The sequence below is a fragment of the Pleurodeles waltl genome, chromosome 3_2, assembly GCF_031143425.1.
Source record: "Pleurodeles waltl isolate 20211129_DDA chromosome 3_2, aPleWal1.hap1.20221129, whole genome shotgun sequence".
Taxonomy (NCBI): Eukaryota; Metazoa; Chordata; class Amphibia; order Caudata; family Salamandridae; genus Pleurodeles; species Pleurodeles waltl.
Genome location: NC_090441.1, coordinates 182,904,185 through 182,930,060, shown reverse-complemented (window position 1 = coordinate 182,930,060; position 25,876 = coordinate 182,904,185). Strand labels below are relative to the sequence as shown.

Below are 25,876 nucleotides of genomic sequence, written 5' to 3'. Positions count from 1 at the left end.
CTAAACAGTAATGTCTAATAAACGTATGTACAGATCTCTGTGTAGCGGCCTTACAGATCTCTGAGATTGGAACATTGTTAAGGAGGGCAGCAGTAGCTGCTTTTCCTCTTGTCGAATGAGCCTTAGGCCTAGCCAATAACTGTTTGTTAGCCAATTGATATGCAGTTACAATACATGAGACTATTCGTCTAGAAATAGTTTGTTTTGAGGCCGCATCGCCTGTTCTCATATTTCCATAGTTTACAAACAGGTGGTGAGATCGTCTAATCAATTTGGTCTTATCCAGGTAAAATTTTAGCACTCTTTTAAGATCCATGGGAGTGCAAGGCTTTCTCTGCCGGAGTATCCGGATTGGGGAAAAAAGTTGGGAGTGATATAGTCTGATTGATGTGAAAATCCGACACCACCTTCGGTAAGAATGATGGATGAGTTCTTAGAACAACTCTATTCTCATGGAAAACCGTATACGGTTCCCTCGAGGACAAAGCCTGAATCTCACTGACCCTCCTAGCCGAAGTAATGGCTACGAGAAAAGCTGTCTTCCACGTAAGGTGTTGCAAAGAAGCTCTGTGAATAGGCTCGAAAGGAGGGCCCATGAGTTTAGATAATACTATGTTCAGCTCCCATGGAGGCGAGGGTTTTCGAATGGGTGGAAAAACCTTCTTTAAACCTTCTAAGAAATCCTTGACTACTGGCATGGTAAAGAAGGATTTCTGAGAAGGTGACTTACGATAAGCTGTAATGGCAGATAAATGTACCTTAATAGATGACAACTGCAGACCTGATTTCGCCAGATGGAGCAGGTAAGACAATATGACCTCCTCCTGAGCCAGAATAGGATTCTGACCCTGTTGTCGACACCACATGTAGAATCTCTTCCACTTGAACGTGTAGGAGTGTCGCATGGAAGGCCTTCTGGACTCCTTTAAGATGTTCATGCATTCCTGCAAGAGCCCTAGATGCCCATACTGCAGGAATTCAGGAGCCATGCCGTCAAGCTCAGAGAGGGAAGGTTGGGGTGAAGAATCTTGCCTCCCAGCCTGCAAAGGAGATCCGGTCTGCACGGCAGCCTCTTGTGCGGTTGTTCTGACAGCTTGAGAAGATCTGTGTACCAGAACTGTTGAGGCCATTGTGGGGCTATGAGTATCATTCTGGTGTTGGATCTGTAGAGTTTGTTTATCACCGCTGGTATCAGGGGAATCGTGGAAAAGCGTAGAGAAATATCCCTGACCAGTCTATCAACAGGGCATTCCCTCTGAGTCCCCGGACGTTAGAACCTGGACGCGAAGTCTGGGCATTTTTTGTTTACTTTGTCTGCAAACAGATCTAACTGAGGCTGACCCCATTGAACGAAGATGTCTGCGAAGACCTCATCTTGAAGAACCCAGTCGTGTGCGTCCACGAAGGTTCTGCTTAGGAAATCTGCCTCCACGTTTTGCTGCCCTGGGAGGTGGATCACTGTAAGAGGCATTCCCCTCGCTATGAGCCAGTGCCAAATGGTTTGAGACTCCTGAGACAGGGGGCGGGATCTCATACCCCCTTGTTTGTTCAGATAATACATTGTCGTCGTATTGCCCGTCTGCACCAGCAGAGATTTTCCCTGAATCGATGGTGCAAATGATTTGAGAGCCAGATGAACCGCTCTGAGCTCCAGCAGGTTGATATGGTAAATCTTCTCTTTGCTGGACCACAAGCCCTGAGTTGAAGGTAACCCAGATGAGCTCCCCAGCCCTGTAGTGATGCATCCATTACCAGAGTGTCGGAAGGAATTGGTTGGTGAAACAGAACTCCTACTGACAGGTGATGTGTGAGCGTCCACCATTGCAATGATTGCCGCGCTCCTACAGGAAGAAGCATCCTGTCCTCCCATTGGCCTGTGTGTTGATTCCAGTTTTCCTCTAGAGCCTCTTGAAGAGGTCTCATATGCAATCTGGCGTTCGGGACAATGAAAATGCAAGAGGCCATGGAGCCCAACAGAGATGTCACCTGACGGGCCGTAGGCGCGGGGGAACCAAGAAGATCGTGACACTTCCTCCTTATTGATAATAGTCGTTCCTCCGAAGGATACACTTTTTCTAGCTCTGTATTCAGTATCGCCCCCAGGTAGTGGAGGGTTTGAGTTGGGATGAGAGTGGACTTTTGGAAGTTGACTTGGATACCTAGAGAGCGGAAAACACTGAGAACAATGTCTAGATGTTTTTTCGCCTGTTCCGGAGAGGAGGCTTTCAGTAGCCAATCGTCTAGGTATGGATAAGTGAAGATTTTCTGCTTCCTTAAATGTGCCGCTACCGTTGCTACACACTTGGAGAATGCGCGAGGGGCAGATTTGAGGCCAAAAGGCAGCACCTTGAACTGATAGTGTTGAGAGGCTATCACAAACCGAAGGAATTTTCGATGTTTGGGTACAATCGGGATATGAAAATACGCATCCTGCAGATCTATGGAGCACATCCAGTCTCCTCGATGCAGCTGAGGGAAAATCTGAATTTTTGTTTCCGTATGAACTTGTTGAGCAGCCTCAAGTCTAGAATAGGTCTGAAGACTCCTTCCCGACCCTTTTTTGCTACTAGAAAATATCGGGAGTATACTCCTTTTCCCCTTTGGGTGGCTGGCATCTTTTGTATCGCTCTTTTCTGCAACAGACCGCGAACCTCTTTGCGTAGTAAGTTCATGTAAGCAGGCCTCGACTTGGTTGGTGGCAAATGAGGCGGAGGTTGCCGGAAAAGAAGAAAGTATCCATTCTCTACAATGTTCAGCACCAATTTGTCTCTTGTTATGCCATGCCACTCGTGAGCGAACTCTGTGATACTTCCCCCAACCGGAGTGGTGGACGGTATTAAGGGAAGTGAACCCTCATTGTTTTGAGGGGGGGTTGGGAGTAGACTGCTGAGGTCTGCTTGACCCTCGGTCTCTTGTGGCCTTGCGAGACTGGAAGAGAGGACGCCCTTGCTTCTGTTGCGGTCTCTGGGACCAATGAGGGGTATGAACCCTCTGTTGGAACGGGCGCCTGTCGAAAGGTCTGTACCTCCTTCTGAAGTCTTTCCTTCTTTCCAGACCAACTGCCCTCATCGTGTAGACCTCCGCCTTCATACGTGCCATCTCATCATCCGTGTGGGCTCCAAATAACGAGTTTCCGTTAAACGGACGATGCATGATGCGCTGTTGCGCCTCCTGCTTTAACCCTGTGAGCCTCAGCCAGGAAGATCTTCTTGCGCAAACCCCATGCGCGTATCCATGTGCCGCCAAGTCCGCACCGTCTGCGCTGATAATTTAATTGGCCACCAAACTTCCCTCTTGAAGGCTCTCCTGGAAGTCCTGCCTGTCCTCCCTAGGCAGCTTTTTTGCAAATCTGTTCAGGGAGTCCCAGAGGGATATCATATCTGCCTAGGAGTGCTGAGGCACTTGAGACCTTCATCATCGCCGCCGCCGTGACACACATCTTCCTACCCAGAGAGTCCATATGTCTACTCTCCTTGTCTGACGGAACCGTTGAGGATGATGCCACTGAATGCGTCTTGCGGGTTGCGGCTAATATGACTGAGTCTGGTGGTGGCTCAGCCCTGAGAAACAAAGGATCCTGATCAGGGGCCTTGTACTTTTTCAAGATCCTAGCAGGAGCTGAACGGAGGTTTGCTGGTGTCAAAAAAGTCTCCATGGTCGACTGGAGAAGACCAAGCACCAGTGGTAACAACTTCCTTGAAACCGTTCTGTGCTGCAAGGTTTCGAAGATCATTGATGAGGAAGTTGAAGGTTCCGGGACATCAATGTTAAGCTTTTGTGCTCCCCTGAGCAGCACCTCATTGAAAGTTGTTATATCATCCACTGGGGAAACTCTAGCTGGTGGAGAGTCTGTCAGAGTCGGGGAGTAACCTCTTATGGAAGACCTCAACGATGTGGACCAAGAAGGGGTCCTTCTGTAATGGCGCGACCTTGACCCAGACCTCCTCTGGGAGCGTGCCCTGCTCCGAGATCTTGTGGTAGTGCGTCGAGGCTTAGTGATAGATTGGCGAGACGTGGAGCGAGCCCGCTCTGTATGCACCGTTGGCGATGGTGTCCTCGGAAGCGACGCTGATGGTGAGTACATGCGTGAGTACTGAGAGTCTGGAGAAGCCAGCGCCTTGTTAAGGCTCTCCAACCACCTAGGCGATAGGTTTATGGGCGAGACGTGCCCTGACGAGGAGGCCCTTGACCGTCTGGATGATCCACTCCTTATGGAGACCACTGGACTTGGTGGAGTGAGATTCTTGTTGGCCGGTGGTTGCTGACACTCTTCTCCTTGAGAGACAGGCAGTAGCTGTCTCGACGTTGATCGGTGTACCGACGTAGAAGGAGGCCCAGAATGTGTCGTAGGCTGCTCAGGTCTCGACGTTGAGCGCCTCAACGGCGACTGGTGGTCTCTCGCATGTGTGCGACTCGACGTCGTATGCTTCGCCGTCGAGTGATGGGTGCTGGCGACGGAAGTCTCTGCTCTCCACGCTGCGGCAACCTTGACGTCGTCTTCTGTGCCGTCGAGGATTGTAACGCGTTCGACGGCATATGAGCACGCCAATGCTGGCTCGACGTCGATCGGTGGGTTGCCGTCGACGGAGATCTGTCCCGATGAGGGAGATGAGCTTTCGACGTCGTATCCTTCGACGCCGGTCGGGTCGCCGTCGCCGGCGATAAGGTCCGATGATGCGACATTGGCACGATGACGTTGACGGGGAACAAACAGGTACTTTCTTACCAGCTGACGTAGATCTAGCCTGTCGCTCATGAGAATGGCTTGTTGACTGCCAGGGAAGAGAAGAGGATGATGTTTTCTGCCTCTCATGAAGCCCGTGAAGTCTTATTTTCTCTCTGTCCTTCAGAGTCCTTTTAGACATGTTTTTACAGTTCCTGCATGTGTCAGGGCAGTGGCTCTGAGGCAAACACACAATGCAGAGAGAGTGTGGATCAGACTGGGCCTTCTTCCCACAGGAAGGGCACTTCACAAAAAGAGAAGGCATTTTCCAGACAGGAAAAAATCCCCTCACTCAGAAAAAGGTGAAAAACGTCGAGTGAAGGTAGAAAAAACAAGGTTTTTTAATATTATTCTGTGAAAAACTCAGAAAAACCGAGAGCTCAATGCTCCAGGATCCTCTCAGAAGAAGCCCGAAGAAAGAACTGACCTAACTGTGAACCAACTGTCACCTCTCCTTCACCCCTGAGGCATGGTGGGATACTGGAGGTGCTCAGGGTCTTAAAGGCACGGTGCCAAATGTTGTGGTTCTGCTGTATTAACTTGCATGCAGCCTATTGGCTAATGATGCTCTTTTGTTTTCAATGTAGTTTTTTCTCTTTTCACATGTGTTGCCGGTATTTTTTCTGTGCCCTCCAATTGGGCTTCAGAAAGTTTTCTTGTAATTATAAGGGAGAGTGTTAAAAAATCAATAAAAAAAACCATAGAAATAAAGCATTTTAGCATGTTTATCAACATAGTCTGCATTGCTATTATACACATGTATACATGATTCTGGTATGGGAATTATCTACTAAAATCTTTTATTTTTTCATATATATTTCATGCTTATACATGTGTATTTTTGTATGTGCTCCGGGCTACCCGCACGAGGGCGGGAATATTCAATGTTTATGACTATTGATGAGGATCCCCTGGAAGAGAACTGTGTATATGGAAGAAATGTTCTTCCAAGGTTAGTGTCTGAAGCTCACTGACACGTCTAAGTGTAGTGATGGCGACCAGAAATGTAACCTTCTAAGACAGAAAAGGGAGGGGACAGGAGTGGAGGGGCAGGAGTAGAGGGTTTCAAATGGAGGGCCCATTGGTCTTGTCAATGCAATATTAAGATTCCATGCTGGGCTGGTGGGACCCAAGGAGGAATGACTCTTTTAAGACCCTCCTTGAATGCCTTAATGACAGGAATTCCGAATGGGGAAACGTGTTGCCTATTCTGAAGATAAGCGGCTACAACCTCTAAGTGTAGTCTTATGGATGTGAAGGCTAAACCAGACGTTTGTAAGTGAAACAGGTAGCAGACAAGGGCCCTCATTACAACCCTGGCGGTCGGTGTTAAAGCGGCGGTAATACCGCCAACAGGCCGGTGGTAAAAAAAAAAAGGGATTTCGATCATGGCGGTAACCGCCATCCAAGACTGCCACTTTAACAGAGACTTTGGATTCCAGCCCGGCGGCCGCCACAATTCTACCCTCGGGAATACGACCCGGCCTACCGACATGGTTTTCGTGCCAAACTGAACTCCATGAAAACCATGACGGTAGGCACTATCAGTGCCAAGGAATCCCTTCCATGGCACTGATAGGGGTCTCCCCCACCCCCCTCACCAGAGTCCAGCCCCACTCTCTCCCTCCCTCTCCTGCCCCCGCAAATATACCCACCCACTCGTGCACCCATATACACACATGCACACACGCATACCCACCACACACGAATGCACACATACATACCCACACACCACAACACACACCAACATACCTTGTCACACACACATGCATTCACAACACACAACACTCACAATCACTCATTCACACATGCATCCAACGTGACTCACACCCACATGCCCATATACTAAAACATACACACACCCCTCTCACATACACCTCCCCTCATACATCCCCCCAACATACAAACCGCACCCCCCTCTCTGGTTGGGGAACCCGACTTACCTGCTTGCAGGGGGTCTTCCGGCTGGAGACGGTCCGCGGCGCTGCTGGCAGGAGCAGCATCCGCCAGCAAAACACTTCCAGGCTGTATCATTGCTCATGATACGGTCAGCGGTGTTTTGCTGGTGTGGCGGTGCTGCTGTCAGCAGCGCCACCTTACCGCCGTCCGCCGCCATGACCGCCGGCGGTGTTCCGCCAGCATTCTGGCAGTATAACGTCGGCGGTCATGATACGCGTAGACGGCTGGTAGCCACGGCGGCGGTATGTTGCCAGCTGTCGCCGTGGCGGTAGTTACCGCCAATGTTGTAATGAGGGCCAATATCTTGTACTTTGGCTGCTAATAGATTAATATGTTAGCAGCGTAAAAGGCACAAATAGTAGGCCAACGTCCTTCTTTGAGAATGTCCATGCATTCTGGGGACAGATTAAGGGCCTGATTACAACTTTGGAGGAAGGTGTTATCCCGTCCCAAAAGTGACGGATATACCACCAGCCGTATTACGAGTCCATTATATCCTATGGAACTCGTAATATGGATGGTGGTATATCTGTCACATTTGGGATGGATTAACACCTCCTCCAAAGTTGTAATCAGGCCCTAAGTTTTCAACTTAACCTTCCAAAGTGCCAGACTGTAAGGTTGAGAGATCTGGGTGTCTAATTTCTCCATGGTTCTACATGAGAAGGTCCTGCCTGTTGGGGAGTGTCTTGTGGAGGACCACTGAGTGTTTGAGGAGGGTTGCGAACCATGGTTGTCATGTGGGAGCCACCAGGATGAGAGTAAGAGATGTCTGTCGAAGTTGCTGAACCACAAACTGAAGCAGAGGGACAGGAAGAAAATCGTCAGCAAATATCCTTTACCGGGGGCGGAGCTTGCCGGGATGCAAAATGGCTACAAGTTAACCTCACTCTGGCAGCTGCTTATCAATCCTGCACAATCCTCAAAACCCAAATGAATAGAGTGCTCTAAATTGTGTCACCCAAGTCCCTGCTATGCAGAGAGGCCCCAGTTTAGTGGATTTTCCTGGCACCTGTGAAGCTGAACCGCCGGATGAACGGCACGGCCCGACTCTGAGAGGCAGATGTCTGAAGTGGGGTACAGCCAGAAGTCTGCGAAGAGTGCTGGTTCTCCTTGGACTGTGGTGCCCCGTGCTGGCCCTGGTGTTGGAGGGGAGGATCAGGGCATGGCGCTACTAAGGAGGGACCTGTGAGCGCTACTGTTGCCTAAGGTCGGACTGTCCCGGCTGACCTTGAGTGATTCGCTGTGGTGCAGCCCCACCTGTTGATTGGGCCTCAGCGGGTCTGTCCGTGAAGGTAGCAGCGTGGGGAGAGTACTCCGCTCTGCTGCATTTGTGGCAATCAGAGAGACAACCTGAAGGCCTTGGATAGGTTGTCGCATAAGTGCCTGCATAGCTTTCTCTGCGAGCCCTGGCAGCAGGTTGCCCTACTTTGTGGCCCCTTGCTCCTTGACTGTTAACTTCTGTAATACATTGGAGTTGGGCTGCCCCGTACTTACCTGGCCAACTACCCATATCATTCAGGGTGATTAAGAGGAATTAGAAGCGGTTGGCCCCCTTTTCTGACTTTGCACACTGCTGCTTTGGTTTTGGATGAGTGACCAGACAATCTAGCCTCCACTTTTCACCAGATTATCACAGCAGTGACTTTTGTTGTCATTGTGAACCATTGCTGCAGTAAGTTTCTCATGTGGAGGATTTGTTGGTTGAGTTTACATTCGTACATGTTGTGTGTATTGTATCTGGGTTTTTTATGAAATAATGAAGAAAATCACTAGTAGAATTTAAAAAATATCCCTGACAAGCTCATCTTCAGTGCATTGCTCCTGGATAGTAGGTGTGGAAACCTGGAGGTGAGGTTTGAGCATCTGGCATTTTTTGCTGTGGCAAAAAGGCCTTTTTCTGGCACTCTCTAAAGCTGGAAGTAGTTTGGAGGACCTGCTGGTGGAGTTCCTACTCATGGACTTGTTGCTGCATCCTGCTGAGGATTTCGGCAAAGTTGCTGTCCAATCCCGGGAAGTATGCCTCTAAAAGATGGATCTTGTGTCGGACAGCCCATTTCCAAATGTTCTGGGCTAGGTGAGAGAGCTGAAGAGATTAGGTGCCCCCTTGTTTTTAAAGATAATACATGGGAGTCCTGTCTGTCTTGAGGAGGACTTCCTAGCCAATTAGGTGAGGAAGGAAAGCTTTCCACACAAGGTGAACAGGTAGCAGCTTTAGGTGATTTGTTTGGAGACCTCTGTGACTGGGTTTCCACTGGCCTAGGACAGTCAACTTTTGTGAATGTGCTCCCCATTCCATAAGGTAGGCATCCATTGTTATGGTCTTCTGCAGAACTGGGACTAGGAAAGGCCGTCCCTTTAACAAGTTGTTGGTGTTCCACCATTGCAGAGAGTGGCAAGTTTGATGGCAGGCCAACACTAGATCTTCCCATTGACTCTCTGCTTGCGACCATTGGTGTTCTAAGCAATCCTGTAATGGATACATGCTTATCCTGGCATGAGATACTATAGCGATGCATGAGGCCATCATGCCAAGTAGGCGCATAACTGTCCTGACTGTAACTTGTTAATTTGGTTGCAAAAGAGGAATGAGTACCTTCAAGGATTGTATCCTGGCGGCGTTTGGGTAGGAAATGCCCAACTCTGAAATGGGAATCATCCCTAGATAATGTTGGATCCGAAGGGGTTAGAGGTTGGACTTTGAAGCTTTGATGGTAAAGGCTAGTTTGTGAAGTAGATTGATGGTGACCTGAATGTGTTTGTGATATTTTAGACGAGTGGCACTGTTGATGTGTTAGTCGTCCAGATGGGGAAAGGTGTGGATGTTCTGTCTGCATAGGAGAGTGGCCACCAACACAAGACACTTGGGGGGTCATTCCGACCCTGGCGGTCCATGACCGCCAGGGCCGGGGACCGTGGAAGCACCGCCAACAGGCTGGCGGTGCTTCCTGGCCAATTCTGACCGCAGCGGTAAAGCCGCGGTCAGAAAAGGGGAACCGGCGGTTTCCCGCCGGTTTTCCCCTGGCCAAAGGAATCCTCCATGGCGGATGGCGGCGCTGCTTGCAGCCAGCCTGTTCCTGGCGGTTTACACCGCCAGGAAGAGGCTGGCGGGAACGGGTGTCGTGGGGCCCCTGGGGGCCCCTGCACTGCCCATGCCACTGGCATTGGAAGTGCAGGGGCCCCCTAACAGGGCCCCATAAAGATTTTCAGTGTCTGCTTGGCAGACACTGAAAATCGCGACGGGTGCCACTGCACCCGTCGCACCGCAGCAAATCCGCCGGCTCCATTCGGAGCCGGCTTCATCTTTGCTGGGGCTTTCCCGCTGGGCCGGCGGGCGATCTTTTGCAGATCGCCCGCAGGCCCAGCGGGAAAGTCGGAATGTCCCCCGCGGTCATCGGACCGCGGGGCGGTGTTTGGGTGGTTTCCGCCCGGCGGGCGGCGCCCGCCGCCCGCCGGGGTCGGAATGACCCCCTTGGTAAAGACACTAGATGCGGTAGAGACTCCGAAGGGGAGCACTTTGAACTGGTGATGCTATCAGCTTACTACAAATCTGAGGTACTGGCAATGCGTAGCATGGACTGGAATGTAGAAATAGGAGTCCTTGAGGCCAACTATAGCCATAAGGTCATCTTGCTGCAATAGTAGGATGCATCCGGTAGAGTGACCATGTGAAGGTGCTCTGAGAAAATGTATTTGTTTAGGGGCCTGAGGTACAAAATTGGCTTGAGGGACCCGTCCTTTTTGGGAATGAGGAGGTATAGCGAGTAAACTACTGTACCCTGTTGACGAAGAGGTAGGGGTTCTATGGCTCCTCCTTTGAGGAGCGCTTGGATCTCTTCCCTGAGTAACCTTTGGTGATGTGGGGAGAGGTTGTGTTTGCAAGGTGGAACACTCAGGGGTGTGGAAGTGAGCTCCAGACAATAACTATGTTAAATAATATCCAACACCCACTGGTCGAAGCTGACGTTCCAGCAAGCGGGAGAGACCTCTTGAAGATAACTCCAGACTAGTGTTATGTGATCGGGAAGAATGACTGTTGGTCTGGGCTTACTGGTGGTGGCAGATCATTTGGGGGATCCGCCTTTACTTCTGCCTTTTGAATTGTTCCCTTTGTAGGAACCTTGAAAATAGCCTCTGGGAGATGTGTTCTGGGCTTGCGACCAATGGTAAGATGTGGAGGCTTCAGGGGAGGTGGTCTTGGAATCTCCACAGGAGGATAAGGGGCAAAAGGAGCTTTGATGGGAAGGGGTTTGAAGGGCACCCATTGCTTTTGTTTTTTCAGTGTCCTTTTTAATCTTTTCTAGTACAGTATCAACCTGCGGTCCAAAAAGATGTTCCCTATCAAAAGGCAGATTGAGTAGGTTTTGCTGGACATCCAGTTTGAAACCAGAGACATGGAGCCATGCATGCTTACGTAGAAGGACACTACTATCTGCAGCATCTAGAGCAAAGCATATGGTGGTGTTTGAGATCTGCTTCCCTTCAGAGACAATCTCATAGCCTCTTTTCTTGTGCTCCTCTGGGTGGTATTAGAGGAGTTCCTCCATTTCGTCCCAAAGGGCACAGTCATATCTAGAAAGAAGCCCAATGGAAATGGCAATCCACAAATGATTGGCCGATTGAGTTGCTACCCTGCTACCCTCTTGCCTGCAGCATCTATTCCTTTACTCTTTTTATCTGCTGAAAGGGCCTGAGAGTTGGCCATTTTACGCTCAGTGGCTACTATTTGAGAATCAGGTCGAAGCTGGCCCTGTATGTAGAGTGGGTCAGTTAGGGAAGTCTTATATTTTTTACCCACCCTTGGTGTAATGACTCTAGCTTTAACTGGGTCATGGAAGATATCTGGGATACAACGGAGCATGCCGTTAAGCATGGGGAGATTCTAAGCGGAGCGTTGGGTGGAGGAAAGGATCTCAAAATGGTAAACGTCTTTTAATGGCTTAGTATGTAGATCCACTTTATGTAAGGTGGCAGTCCTACCAATAAGGTTATGGTCGGAAGTCATATCATGGGAGTGGGCGAAAGGAATAATGTTTTTTCAGGATACAGGTTTGGATCTATATCCACTAGCAGATCAGTATCGTAAATATCCCAGGGATCATCCTGCGGTAGGACGTCAAAGGTGTCCCCTTTGCCCTGTCTCCCTATATCTGAAAGAGGTGACCGTTGAGGAATGTATGATGTAGGGTCAGCTGGTGAAGTGGTAGGTGAGGGTGAGTGTTGTGGTACAGGCAGGGAGGGTGGGATAGCGACATGCAAAGGGATTGTAGCTTTGTTAATTCTTTTTCACTGTTTTGGTCGAGAGAGCATCTCTAAGACTTCATCAAAGGACAATTGCCATTTAAATGGTTGAACGACAGATCGAGGAGGGGTGGGTGATTATCCAGCCTGTATGTGACTGGATCACTAGGTGTTTGTGGCGGGTGTCGATCTCTTCTTGGAGTTTGTGAAGAATGGGTTTGACGAACCCCGATCTGTGGCTGAAGTTGCTGCTGGGTATGAATGGTCTGGGTTCTGACGCCGATGCTCTCAGCTCCGATGCCAGTAATCTTGACTCCAATGCCAGTTTTTGTTTTTTCAAAGCTGAAGTTGTCAGCTCCAAAGGTTGGCTTGACTCCAAGGCGGGAGTGGCCAATGCTGAAGCAGTCAGTTTCAATTGTTTCATCTGCGCTGAGCTGGGATGGGATGTTACGTCTGAAGATGTTAGTCAGTGTCAACCTTGACCTAAAAGCAGTGGTGGCCCAGCAGTCTGTCTTTGGTGCTCCACAGTAGATGTTCGACCCTTTGGCAAGGGTTGCTCTGTGTGTGGTCGAAGGGGATTTGGAGGGGGTACAGTACTCATGGCTGGTTGCTCTGAAGGAAAATCTGGGATTTTCAGGCTGGAGCCATCACTGTCATCGGGAAAGAAGGTCCCATTGTCCGTGTCCGATGCTTGTGCATGGTGTCTCCCTCGATGTCCTTGTTGCCGAAAATGTCCGGTGTTTCATCTCCGTGACATTATGAGATGTCGAGCCCGATGGTGGCATAGAGTTTTCTTTGAATGGAAGGAGCATTACATTCAGCCTTGTTGTGCTCGGGGGAGCAACAGAGATTGCGGACCTGATAGAGATCAGTCCGAGGGTATTCTGTATGACACTGAGGACAGTAGCGGAAAGGCATCCATTCCATCATCATGGGAACATGGAAAGGGGAGATACACCTCAAGACTAAAGAAGGCCACGAACAGTAAAGGTCCACTTGGGCCCAAAGTCAATGGAATATCTCCTGGTCGATTCACGAGTCGACAAACTGAACGGAAGGGAAAAGAGGAATGCTATAAATAACAATACCGAAGGAGGGTAGGTGCAAACTGAGAGGAGTACCTCACAACTGTGTCAAAGCAGAGCACTAGAGCACACGTCCAAACCCGACAGCGGAAAAAACTGTCTGACAATGGAGTTAATTATCATGTGCATTACCAGCAAGAGGAAAAGTCAAAATACCTCATGACTCGAAATGCTTTCTTCTGAGAAAAACAACTTGCACATAGCCAATCCCTGCATGAGACGCAGGATTATGCACAGCATATGGATCTACAGCCACTCATTGTCTCAAACACATGGTTTTTAACTCATAAAAAGATTTACTCTTACATACTTGTTCTTATCAATACATTTTTTACCAGGGGCAGGCAGTTGGTGTTCCAATGCGAGTATGCCCAGAAAGTTTAGGAAAATGCACAATCTTACATGGTTCTGGGTATTCACAAACATTTTTTTGAGCCATTTCTACCCTAGAAATAGTTAAAGGTCCACTGCTGTCATCTGCAGGAGTAATTGAGTTGGCACAGTGGAAATGGATAGAGAGCACTAAAACAATAGCAGACCTATATGAAAAGCGATTTCTCCACACATAACCATTATCCCCCATGGAGATAAATATTCTGAAGTAGATTTACACTCAGGCGAGGCATATTTATATGCATACTTGTGCCCTATGTACAATTAGACATAGGTACATGCTTTTGCATTTGAAGAAATTGGAATTCTCAAATATTTCCCCACAGTACTCCTGGTAACTTGCAACTGTTGCAGCCTAGCCAAGTATGTTTTTGCAAGTCCTGATGAGCGCCAACAAAAATCAGTAATTCATTCCAAGTGTAGGAGGAAAGATATGGAAGTTAATAGTTTTTTCTCTTTTTGTGAATTGGACACAAAGTCTGGAGATAATGATGGATGGTTGAGGGCAGACCTCAAAGAGAAAAAGAGGAGTAAGTAATTATGTGGGTAAGGGATAATTAATCTTTATAACTGCTTCTCTTGGCTGAGTAGACACAAAAAGAGGATGTATATAAATGCTGTGGAGGCACAGATGTAGATGTGTGAAAGGAAGGAGATTATGGAAAATGGCACAGGGTTCACAGTGAAAATTAACTAAAACTACACATTCTCTCTGTGTAACCCGCCCTCACCTTGTATCCCGGCGGTGCAACGATAGTCCATGTGCAGACTGTTAATCGAGGATAACCATAAGGGTAGTTTGGTGAAGTCACAGTTCCAGTGTCTTTGGTAAACACACCTCCACAGTTTCCTAGAGATCAAAAGCAGAACAAGATTGTGTCATCACTGTTATAATAACTGCATCTACCACCACCACCACCAAATCTATCACAGGGAATAGCTTGATCAATATCTGTGTTGAGTGTTTAACCCAATCCTCCCAGTTGCAAGTACAACTACGTATTGTTGGGGTTCCTTGCTAACTGGGACACTAGGGATTTGGTCTGCATTGGAAGGCTGGCTTCCTAGGACTTTCTCGAACTCCTTAGCCATAGACGATCCATCAAGGTTTATCATGCAGGTGGTAGTACAATTCTGAGTTGGGGTAGGGACAATCCATCAAGGCTTATCACTCAGGTGGTAGTACAAGTCTGAGTTGGGGTGTGGACAATCCATCAAGGCTTATCATGCAGGTGGTAGTACAAGTCTGAGTTGGGGTATGGACAATCCATCAAGGCTTATCACCCAGGTGGTCCCACAAGTCTGAGTTTGGGTATGGACAATCCATCAAGGCTTATCACGCAGGTGGTAGCACAAGTCTGAGTTGGGGTACAGAACAAAACAGTTACCATGATTGCAATAAAGATGGTAATGCCCATCTTGGGCTGTGAGCTTTTGTTAATAACTTTAGCAATATATGAACATGTATAAATATGTGTAAAAACAGACTTGGCTAACGTCCGGGGGTCTGCTCTTCTGGGACAGCATATGTATTACCTCCAGCAGGTTCCTGGAGATTATAGAGGTATCTGAGATCAGGTAAGAGTGTACTGATAGCAATTGTGAATCATTTCCCATGTACAGCCAATGTTCATGATGGTTCCTGCAAAACCAATTCACATAATATTTGCAAACATCAACATGAATTAAAAAATATGTTTTGGAAATGCTCATCACCCTTGCTTGGCTATAAAAGACACGAATTGCTTGAGAATATAGTGAGACTTTTGAATTTTTTTCAAAAGAAACACATCTAGTGGAAAATATATATTACACTACAGTATATACATTGCATTTTGTTAGTAAACGTAGACTTTAAAGTTGTTAAAAATGTTAAACTTAGTTTAAAAAATGTATTTTTATTTCAAGTAACACTGATAATTAAACACTGAATGTGAACAGCATTTGCCACAGCCCCAAAACAATGATACATTACCATATTTCCACACTCTACTGCGTCGTCCCTCTGTCCATCCCCGTCCTCCCCTGTAGTTCAATATACTGGATCAGAGACTGAACAAGTTCGCTGTGGGATAGCCTCACTGGCACCTACAATAGGAGCACATGTCTCCCCGATAGGCGTTCCACTTTCCTCGATTTTGGACCATTTGTTCGGCCAGCCTTGACTCTCGTACACATCTCGTTGCGCCAACATACACCAGTCCATACCACACTTACAATCAGTCAGGAGGGGTACCTGCTCGGCCCCCCACATCCGTGCTATGCAGCGCTTAGCCACCATTAGTTCTAGTGTCATCCAGAGCTGGTCCATGTGGCCGATGTCAGTCGCACCCCAGATGTTAAGGAGGCACCACTTTGCAGAAACCTCCATGTTGGTGCCACAAATGTTGTTTAAACAGGTCACTACAGAGTCCCAGTATTGTTGAAGCAATGGGCAGCTCCAAATCATGTGGAAAAAGGATACTTTCCCATTACATTTCTTTGCACACTTGGTCGTTTCTGCTTTCACCATCTTAGCCAGGACAACACAGGAGTAGTAAGATCTATGCATGATTTTCAGTTGTATGAGACAGAACCTCAATTGCATAGTAACCACCAAGGTCTCGAGCCCAACATCCTCATGGGGGATAGTGTGTCAGGGGAGTTATTTATACGCTTTCGATGGGTGAGAGAAATCGTTTTTTTAGATAGATGGCTGCCAAGCAATCTGTCCTCAAGCAGGGATGAGTCAGGGAGGTTTGTGCTACTGGGCAGTGCTTTCTGTAGAGCATGTCCTATTTGTAAATATCTGTAAAGTTCAGTGGACGGCAGCTGGTACTCACTCTGTAGCTCAGTGAAGGAAGTCAGTCCCCTCTGGGTACATAGCTCTTCCACACGGGATAGGCCGATCAAGTCCCATTCATTGAAGCCCTCTCGTGTCACCAGAGTACCTAATTGTGCGGAGTCTCACAGAGGGGCCACGGGGGTTATCTAGCCCTGCCAACCCAGAGCTTGCAGTGCAGTGTGCCTGAGAGTGAGTGCAACTGCGCAGAAGCACATAAAGGGCCCTGAGATAGACCCCAGGAACCATGTTTTGTCTGTCCATATGATAGGTCAGTTCGTCGTCAGGAAGGTACGGCCAGTAGTTGATAGTTACAAGCTGTGCAGCCCAATAATATTTCTGAATGTCAGGCAGGGATATCCCTCTGTCATACCAGCTTTTGGTTAATTTCTTGAAGTTGATGTGCCTCCATTCCATAGCAACTTTCTTTTAGTACAATTTCATGTGTGCTTTTCGTACATGTACAGTTGCTCCAAAAGTGGACCAACAAGCGGCAAGCTTTTGCCTTTTTATAAAAAACTGCAGGGTTCAACTGGGAAAGTGCTACTGGCCTGATAAGGGATTATGATGAACCACTCTGGGAGACTCTCCAAGAAAAGCTTCCTCATGAAGACGGAGAAAACCCCTATAAAGTGTAACATGAGGTGTGATGGTCTCCGATTCAACAGAGAGTTCTAAATTTACCTTTCTCTGCAACTGCTCTCTTAGGGTACTATGCGGACAACAGGAGAACTGTACCGCTTGAAAATAAAGAGTACAGTAAACACCAGTACAACGGCTATGATGGGTGCTACCTGCAGCAGAGGGTTCAAGATCATCAATGCCAGTAACATCAGAAAAATCAGAAGACCTACCAACGCCGTAAGTCTATAAATGGGAGAGGTTGCCATGAAACAACATCTGCAGCAGGAAAACCAGAGTAGTAGTGACTTCCTTCTTCCCCCTTCTGTGTTCATCACATTGGTAAGGGAAGGCATTGGCAATCATGATATAGCGGAAGAAAATTAAAAAAGACATTTGGGTGGTGAATATTGCTCAAAATGGCTATTATCTTAAGTTTCATTGATCTCTTGCAGCTATTTCTGTACATAAAATATCTCAATACAATTGAGAATTTCTCCAATAGAAGATCACACTCATCTGGCTGCAAAAAACTTGAAATAGGTCACTCATTTCCAAAAAGGAGAATACATTTAATTCTCTTACTTTATGGGTCAAAAGAAGTGACCAAAGCAGGAATATGGACCCATTCTCAAAACTTAAGGTCTGTGAAGAAATGTATGAAGAAAGAGACATTTCACAAGTTGCCACTTTATCAGATTTACCCTCAAATCCATCAGAGTCCTCAACTTTATTAGAGATATGGGATGTATGACACAGCTCTTCAGCATGCTTACTTCACATCCCTATCATATAGAGGCATTGTAAGTTGCAACAATTTCTAATAGGCAATGTACATTCTCAACAAAGAGTCCTCCCTTATCCATGAACATTGTCAAAGTGATGCTATAGTCACAGCACACCTTAGGAAAATTAGGATTAAATTTCAAGAGGCCAAGCATCACTTCAACCTGAAGTATGTATGATGCCACCCGTGGGAGCTCATGTAAAATGTGTATGCAGGTCTGCCATTGCAGCCTGCATGAAAAGGTGCATGCACCCTTTACTTCAGGTCACTGCACTAGGTCACAATAAGTCACCCCTTTGGTAGGCCTTCCTAGCCCAGAGGACAGGGTGCAGGTACCTGTGAGTGAGGGCACCCCTGCATGACCAGAGGTGTCCCCACGAACGTCAGCTCCATTTTTCTGGACTTTGTGAGTGCGGGGTGCCATGTTACACATGTACTGGACATAGGTTACAACCTATGTCCAGCTACATAATGGCAACTCCGAACCTGGGCATGTTCGGTATCAAACATGTTGGAATCATACCCCATTACTGTTGCCAGTATTGGTTGTATGATTCAATGCACTCTGGGGCCTCTTTAGAGGACCCCCAGCATTGCTCCTACCAGCTTTCTGGGGATTTCAGGGCAACCCACGCTGCTGCCACCCCTCAGACGTGTTTCTGCCCTCATGCTGCTTGAACAGCTCAAGCCAAGGAAGGCAGAACAAAGGATTTCCTTTGTGAGAGGGAGGCAGCATCCTCTCCTTTTGGAAATAGGTTTTACATGGCTTGGGAGGGGTAGCCTCCCCAAGCCAGTGGTATGCTATGAAGGGCAAATGTTTGTGCCCTCCTTGCATAAACCATTTTGCACTGGTTCATGGACCTCCAGTCCCTGCTCTGGCGCGAAACTGGACAATGAAATAGAGAGTGACTACTCCCCTGTCCATCACCGCCCCAGGGGTGGTGCCCAGAGCTCCTCCAGATGGCCCCTTGATTCTGCCATCTTAAATCCAAGGTGGGCAGAGGCCCCTGGAAGCATCTGAGTGGCCAGGTCAGGCAAGTGACGTCAAAGCCCTCTCCTGATAAGTGGTCACCTGGCTAAGTGACCAATCCGCCTTCCAGGGCTATTTAGGGTCTCCCTCTTAGATGGGTCCTCAGATTCAATGTGTAAGATTCCAGCAGGACTCCCCTGCAATGTGTACTTCAACTTATGCCACTGGAACTGCAACTGGACTTCACAGGAACCTACAATCTGCAGCTCCAGCGACGTCTTCGCCCTGCAACCTTGGTTCTCTGGCTCCTTCCAGCAACTGCAACATTTCACCCAGCTGTGCATTCTCTGAGGGCAGCAAGTCTTTGGTCTGCACCAAGAAGCAAGAAGGAACCTCCCTTGAAGTGAAGGAGCCTGCACACCTTGAAGTGAAGGTGCCTGCATCCACAGGCACCAACTGCAATGATGATGGCTGCATGGGTCCTCTCTCCTGCAACTCTCTGTAGATCCTGCAACACAGGTGGTAGTCCTGAGTGGTCCCCTTGGACCCCTCTATCAGCTGTCCAACTTTGGAGGTGGTGAGTCTTTGCCTCTCCTTGCAGGATGGTACCTGTGTGCACTGTGACTCTTGCAGCTACAAAGGCTTGTTGGCTCTTCTTCCAAGGGATCTTTAGGCTGCATGTAGCCCCAGCCACCAGCACTCTTCCCTGCAATGCGTAGTCTCCTGCCTGCTGCTCCAGTGACATGGGATTCCTTTCCAGGTGTGCTGAGTGGGCCTCACTGCGACTCCTGTGCCTGCTACCTGTGAGTTGGCCGTGGGGACTGCATCCATGACTTCTTGCTCTCCTGACTGCTGGGGGATGCCTCCATGGGTTGAGTCCCCTTGGACCTTCCAGGTCCCCGGCAGCTCTGCAAATCTTCTTCTGCAAGTTTTCCTTTGCCAAGGCTTGTTGGTGGTTTTTCCACACTACTGACAGATTGAAACTCTTCTTCCGACGAGGGACATTTACTGCATTACTTCTAAAGATCTTCCTCTGCTCCTGTGCTGCACAGCCGACTCCTGGTCCTCACCGTTGACCTGGTCCTGCAACTCCAGAAGGGTGGTAGTGGCTCCTGCCCCAACCGGACACTCCAACTTTAACTGGACTTTGTCCCCTTCATTTGCAGGTCCTCTTTTGTCTGGATCCTGTTTCATGCAGTCTTGCTCTGCTCTGTGGGTTTGGGAAACACTGGTACTTTCTTCTTCTTTCCTGGTCGCTGGGGGTCACTCTGGTACTTACATTTTGGGGTTTCAAGTTCTTCCAGCTCCCCTCTACAGATTCCACTTACCTGGGTGGGGGTCCCTTATTCGCATTCCATATTTTTCGTATATGCTTTGGGCTCCCCCTAGGGTCACTATTGTCTATTGCTATTGTACTGTTTTCTATTGCTTTCTGTGCTCATTCCTGACAACTTAGATGTATATAATAGTGTGTTTACTCACCTGTTAATTGAATATTCCCTATTTAGTATTTTAGTATTTGTGTCATTAAAATAATGTACCTTTATTTTTGTAAAATGGTGTGGTTATTTCATGTGTGTAAGTGCTGTATGACTATAAGTGGTATTGCATGAGCTTTGCATGTCTCCTAGATAAGCCTTGGCTGCTATTCCACAGCTACCTCTAGAGAGTCTGGCTTCTAGACACTGACTACGCGTCACTAATAGGGGATACCTGGACCTCATATAAGGTGATAGTACCACCACATACAAGGCCAGCCCCTTCCACCTACGAGTCTCTGTTCTTCCCAATCTCAGTTCAGTCCACCCATTACCCTGGAAAGTTTCTGGACACACAATCACCAACAGTGTACCCTGCGAAGTAGAGAATGTATTTTATCCAGCTGAAGTGTCAGTTACTTTTAAAGATGATACATCCGATGGCCCACTAAACTTCATCATTACGAAGTTCAGTGGAATCCTGCATATTTCTGGTACTGAAAGCATAACTGCAGACCATTGCAGCAATGTCTGGAAGATCAGTTGTGTCAGCTCTCAGACAGTTGAGAAGACAGACAGACTATCTCAGACTAGCATCATGTCTCTCCTGTGTTGGTGGTGATGAATCAATCTCCTAAAAGGTGATCCATTTCATCAGGACAAACAATTGTGACAGATGATTCCTTGCTACATTGGGAGCTTATATGGATTACTGGTAAAGTGCAGGGAAAGTGGTTGGACAAACAGAAGACATCACATCAACTTGCTGGAGTAGAGGACAGTCCATTTGGCTCTCATGTCTATCTTACCAAGCTTCAAACATACAAAACTACAATGCCTTACATCAAAAACTAGAAAAACACAAGGTCCGCAGCCATGTCTAGAAAAGCAATCTGTGTGTGGCTGATTACCAGATATTTGTATATTACTGCAATCCATGGGGTTCAAAATGCAGAATTGTACTGTCTCAGCATGTCAATTCAAGATAATCACAAATGGTTTCTAAACAAAACACTGCTGCACATCATTAGTTCGCAAATGGGTTTTTCTGAAAAAAATTATTTTCAAACACAGAAACCAAGAAGTGTCTACCTTATGCATCCAGGTGTCACTATCCAGGCACTCCGAAGAATATTTGTTTTTATAATCAGGACAAAGAAGTTTGTGTTTGCATTTACCATGATTCTGCTGATTCTATCAGTCACCAACAGACTAATGAGTGACAGAACGAGGAGGATTCTCATCTCTTCAGAGTAGCCAAGTTAATGGTGGTTCACTAACCTATTTTATTTATCAGAATGTCCACGGAAGAAGCTGCTGAGCAGACCAGATCTTCTATTCATGTTCAGAAAATAGGGCCAGATGTAGCAAACGTTTGTGAGTCGCAAACGGGCCGATTCGCTATTTGCGACAGTGCAAAATCGGAAATGGGATGCAAAAAGCCCATTTCCGAGTCGCAAAAAGCGATGGGACCCGTTTGCGAGTCGCATCCGTTGCGACCCCATTTTGCGACCCGCAAATACCAAGTCACAATTTGCGAGTCGCAAACCTTATGCAATTGCAACTCGCAAATTGCGACTAGTCGCAAAAAGCCCGGTTTGCATGTCCCATTTACCACTAAGTCAGAGCAGGTGGTAACCATTACCAAAGTATAAAAGGAGACCCAGAAGGCATCTGGGTTACTCAAGATGGCGGAGATATACCTGATAGCAGTGAGGAGGAGAGTCCATGCAGCCCAGCAGAGGAGGAGGAGGGGCCACAGACAGGAGAAGATTTATAGAACAAGGCAGACTCTTTTTCAGCAAACTGAAGAGGAGATCTATGACAAATACCGCCTCAGCAGCGCAGCCATACTAGAATTAATCAATTTACTCAAACCACAGCTAGAACACCAGACTCTGCGTTGCTGCGCCATCCCTACGCATGTGCAAGTGCTATGCTCACTGCACCTCTTGGCCTCAGGGAGCTATCAGGGGGTCATTGCTGTGGCAGGTGGGGTATCCCAAAGTGCAGTGTCAAGGTTCCTCAGGGCCTTCCTAGATGCCTTAGTCACGCACATGTCTCACTTCATAAACTTACCAAGGAATGAGGCAGAAATGAACAGCACCAAGCTGGACTTTTACCGCATTGCCCACTTTCCCCATGTCATAGGGTGTGTAGATGGGACACACATTCAAATATGCCCCCCTGCAAATCTGGAACACATTTTCCGCATCAGAAAGTGTACCCACTCACTCAATATACAGGTTGTTTGTGACGCCCATTATGTCATCACCGACATTGTAGCTAAGTTTCCAGGCAGTACCCATGACTCATACATTTTTAGGCATAGTGGGATACATCAACGCCTTGAACGTGGGGAATTCGGAGACGGTTACCTCCTAGGTAGAGCCACAGACACTTGCAGACATACACACAGGTCACTGTGCACAACAATCTGGACTTCCTAACCGTGTACTTTTGTGCCCAACAGGTGACAGTGCATATGCTCTCAGGCCTTGGATCATGACTCCGTTTTTAACACCCAGCAATGATTCAGAGAGGCAATACAACAGTGCACATAAGAGGACCAGGAACCTGATAGAGCGCACCTTCGGACTCCTGAAGGCAAGATTCAGATGCCTCCACCGCAGTGGAGGTGCCCTCCAATACACCCCCATTACCGCCTTCAAAATTGTGGTCGCATGCGCCATCCTCCACAACATAGCCACCCGACGTGGGCTACCTCTCACCCCTGCAGACCCAGATCCTGATGATGAAGAGCAAGAACAACCACATCGCCATCATGGGGATCGGAGTATAGCTAATCAAGGCAGACTGAGACGGGACCACATTGCAACACAATATTTTGGACGGTACGTGTCAACTCCCACCATACTCACCTATTAACCAAATACTCCATTTGTTAAGTGGAACAAAAATAACTATTTAATCAGTGTATTAAAGAAACTATTTACAAGTATAGATTGTCCATGGGCAGGAAAATGCCAACCAGTCATGTTGCACATTAACGCCATGTGCCACATTTAATGGTCCTGGGTGATCTCTAAGATCTTCTGCCCCTCCTGCCAGCCTGGCTGGTCGCTGCTGCTTCCGTGGTGCTCTGCCTACCACTCCTGAGCACCCTGCTGTCAGTGGCAGAGACACTGCTCACTGTTGAGCCCTCCTCACTGTCTTGGGGTGTTTCCCCGGTGGCCCTCGACATTTCCCGTGTCTCCATCAGTTCGATAATGTGGGTGAGACGTCCCAGGCCCCTAGCCACATCCCCAGCGAAATGGCCCATCTCCACTTGCAGCCCAACTGTCCTCCTCGACAGGCCTGTGGTATTCATGGCGAGCCTGCCGATGGATGTGGCCATCCTGTCCAGTCTGTGCATAATCTGCCGATCTCTGCGCCGCCCACCCTCTGCCTGGGCCAGTAGTCCTCCCGCCAGTTCCCTCATGGCAAGGGCAAGGTCCCCAGTGTTCCTGCAGATCATGTCCATCCGTGTGTTGAGGTGCTGCATGCTGGCATGGTTGTTTTGCACAAAGCGGTGCAGCACACCACTAATTCTGCCCAAAATTCTATTCTGCAGGCACTGACCACGCAGCAGATGTGCCTCACTGGTGGTTGGAGGAAGTAGCCCGGATGCAGACTGCAGCCCAGATGGTATTGACCTGCGACGCCTGCGCAGCGGTGGCTGCCCTGTGCTTCCACCTGTCTCCTCCCTGCCTGTTGCTGGGGCAGCCTCTTGCGGAATTGTTGCAGCAGGTGTGGCTACTGCAGGGATGCTGCTGACCGTGCAGGTGGGGGTACTGGCAGGTCCTGGGGTGTCCTCATGGGCCTGGGTGCTTGGGGTGTTGGTGGTGTCTTGCTGGAGACCTGTGGGACATGGGGAACAGACTGTCATTGTCTACTATCTATTGCACACTTCCTAATAAACATTTGCCTATGAACTGCCTACTTGACTACATTTCCCATAATGCATCATTCTGGCATTTGCTACCCTGAAATGGAGCTATTTTGGTTGTGCATGCCCCTGTGTACATGGTGGGTGGGGGTATGGCATTGATAGGGGTACAGGCATATCACATGGTACTCACCGGTTGATGTGCTGGGCTCTGAGGTGTCCAGGTCCCCAAATCCAGACACTGCCTCCTGCTCCAATGTTTCTTCCACCCTTTCTTCCAGGGGTGTGGGTGGTGGCACAGACGATGGTCCCCCTCCTGTGCCTCTCATCTCCCGGAGCCTTTCAGCCACCCTCTCCTTGGTCCGGGAGCGGAGGTCATACCACCTCTTCTTGATGTCCTCGATGGTCCTATGGCTCACCCCCAGGGAATTGATCTTGTCCTGAATGTCCTGCCAGAGTTGTTTTTTTGTGGCCTCAGGGACATTCTGGGCTGCTCTCCCAAACAAGTCATCATAGTGCTGACAGCATTCCTCTGTCAGCACCTCCAGCTCCCTCTCAGAAAATTTGAGCTTCCTCTTTCTTGGGGTTCCCTCCATGGCAGCTGCTGTTTGTCCTGTGTGAAATTCAGCAGTTATAAAAGGGTGTGGTCCTCCCTCCTCCCAGGTGTATTTGTAAACTTCCTGGCTGTGATGTCATCATCATGTGCCAGGAAATGTTTCCAGAGTGTTCTGCTGTGGTTTCTGGAGTGTTCTGCTGCACCTGTAAGCAATTTTCAAGGTAATCGCAATTTGCGACACCTACTCGCTAATTGCGAGTTCGTTTTTTGCACAGTCGCAAAAAGCGACCTCGCAATCTGCGGACTCGCACACTGCGTTGCGAGTCCGGGTGCGAGTCGCAATTTCGGAACGTTTTTTTTCCTTGCATTACATCTTGCGACTCGCATTTTGCGAGTCGCATCAACTCGCAAAATGCGAGTCGCAATTTTTTATTTTGCTACATCTGGCCCACAGTTCTGTATCCTAATCTTCGATTGCTGAATTTGGTTGCTTGTCTCCTGAACTCCTACAGTAGGTACACTTGAATCTCTCTAGATATTATATATACACATTTTTGAATGAGCTAAGACTTATTACTCTTTATAATGGGAAAGCTTCTGCATCTGGTGTATCCAGAAAAATATAAAGCCATAAAGATATCAGAGGAAACTGTACTTCCATCCCTTCTACATCTGTGTTAAGCTGGGCTGCAGTTTGCTTCAATAAAGGTACATGTAGCAGCTTTTACTACTTATAGACAAAGCACTTCACAAAAATCCTTTTTAAAAGTAAGAGTTGTAAGAGACTTCTTAGAAGGGATTAAAAGTTATCTCCCCCATAAGGAGGGAGGACGTCCTCCTTGGACTCTCAAGGTTGTCCTAACATGTCCCCCATTGGAACCTATCCATTAAGGTATTTTGCAACATATCTTTTGGAAAGCAGACATTCTAGAAGCCATTACTTCAGCCCAAATGGGCTAAATACATACCATAGATTATACTGCTGTTTTACAACAGTGAGGACTGATCTTAACTTCCACAATCAAGAGGCGTCCATGTCTAAAAGGTGGTATCTAGCCAAATGATATACGCGTAATAGTGAAAACACAGACACTATTGCTGAACTTGGGCTACAAATGAGTCAGAGCCTGTCAAACCCCTTTGTTTAATAATACCTGCTCCCAATATGATGATATTTTGTTTGCAGAGCCATCCGCGTACATTCTAGAGCATGCTTATCCCACCCCTGTGGGTACTATATTCAACAGTAGGCAGCTCGAAAACATCAACATTGCACCCTGATCCCTTTTCAAAGGCATTCGAAAATATATCTTGTGCCACTTTACCGATGCAATAAAAATGTAATTTAATTGT

General features: G+C 47.9%; 1 protein-coding gene across 2 annotated transcripts in view; it reads right to left on the bottom strand.

The window, feature by feature from the left end:
- Positions 1-25,876, bottom strand: part of LOC138286661 (astacin-like metalloendopeptidase) — a 518,669-nt gene that overhangs the window by 267,958 nt on the left and 224,835 nt on the right. For both annotated transcript variants that reach the window (XM_069227126.1, XM_069227127.1), the window contains exon 11: positions 14,133-14,251. In XM_069227126.1, the coding sequence (XP_069083227.1) occupies positions 14,133-14,251 (119 nt within the window). The remainder of the gene's footprint in view (positions 1-14,132; positions 14,252-25,876) is intronic.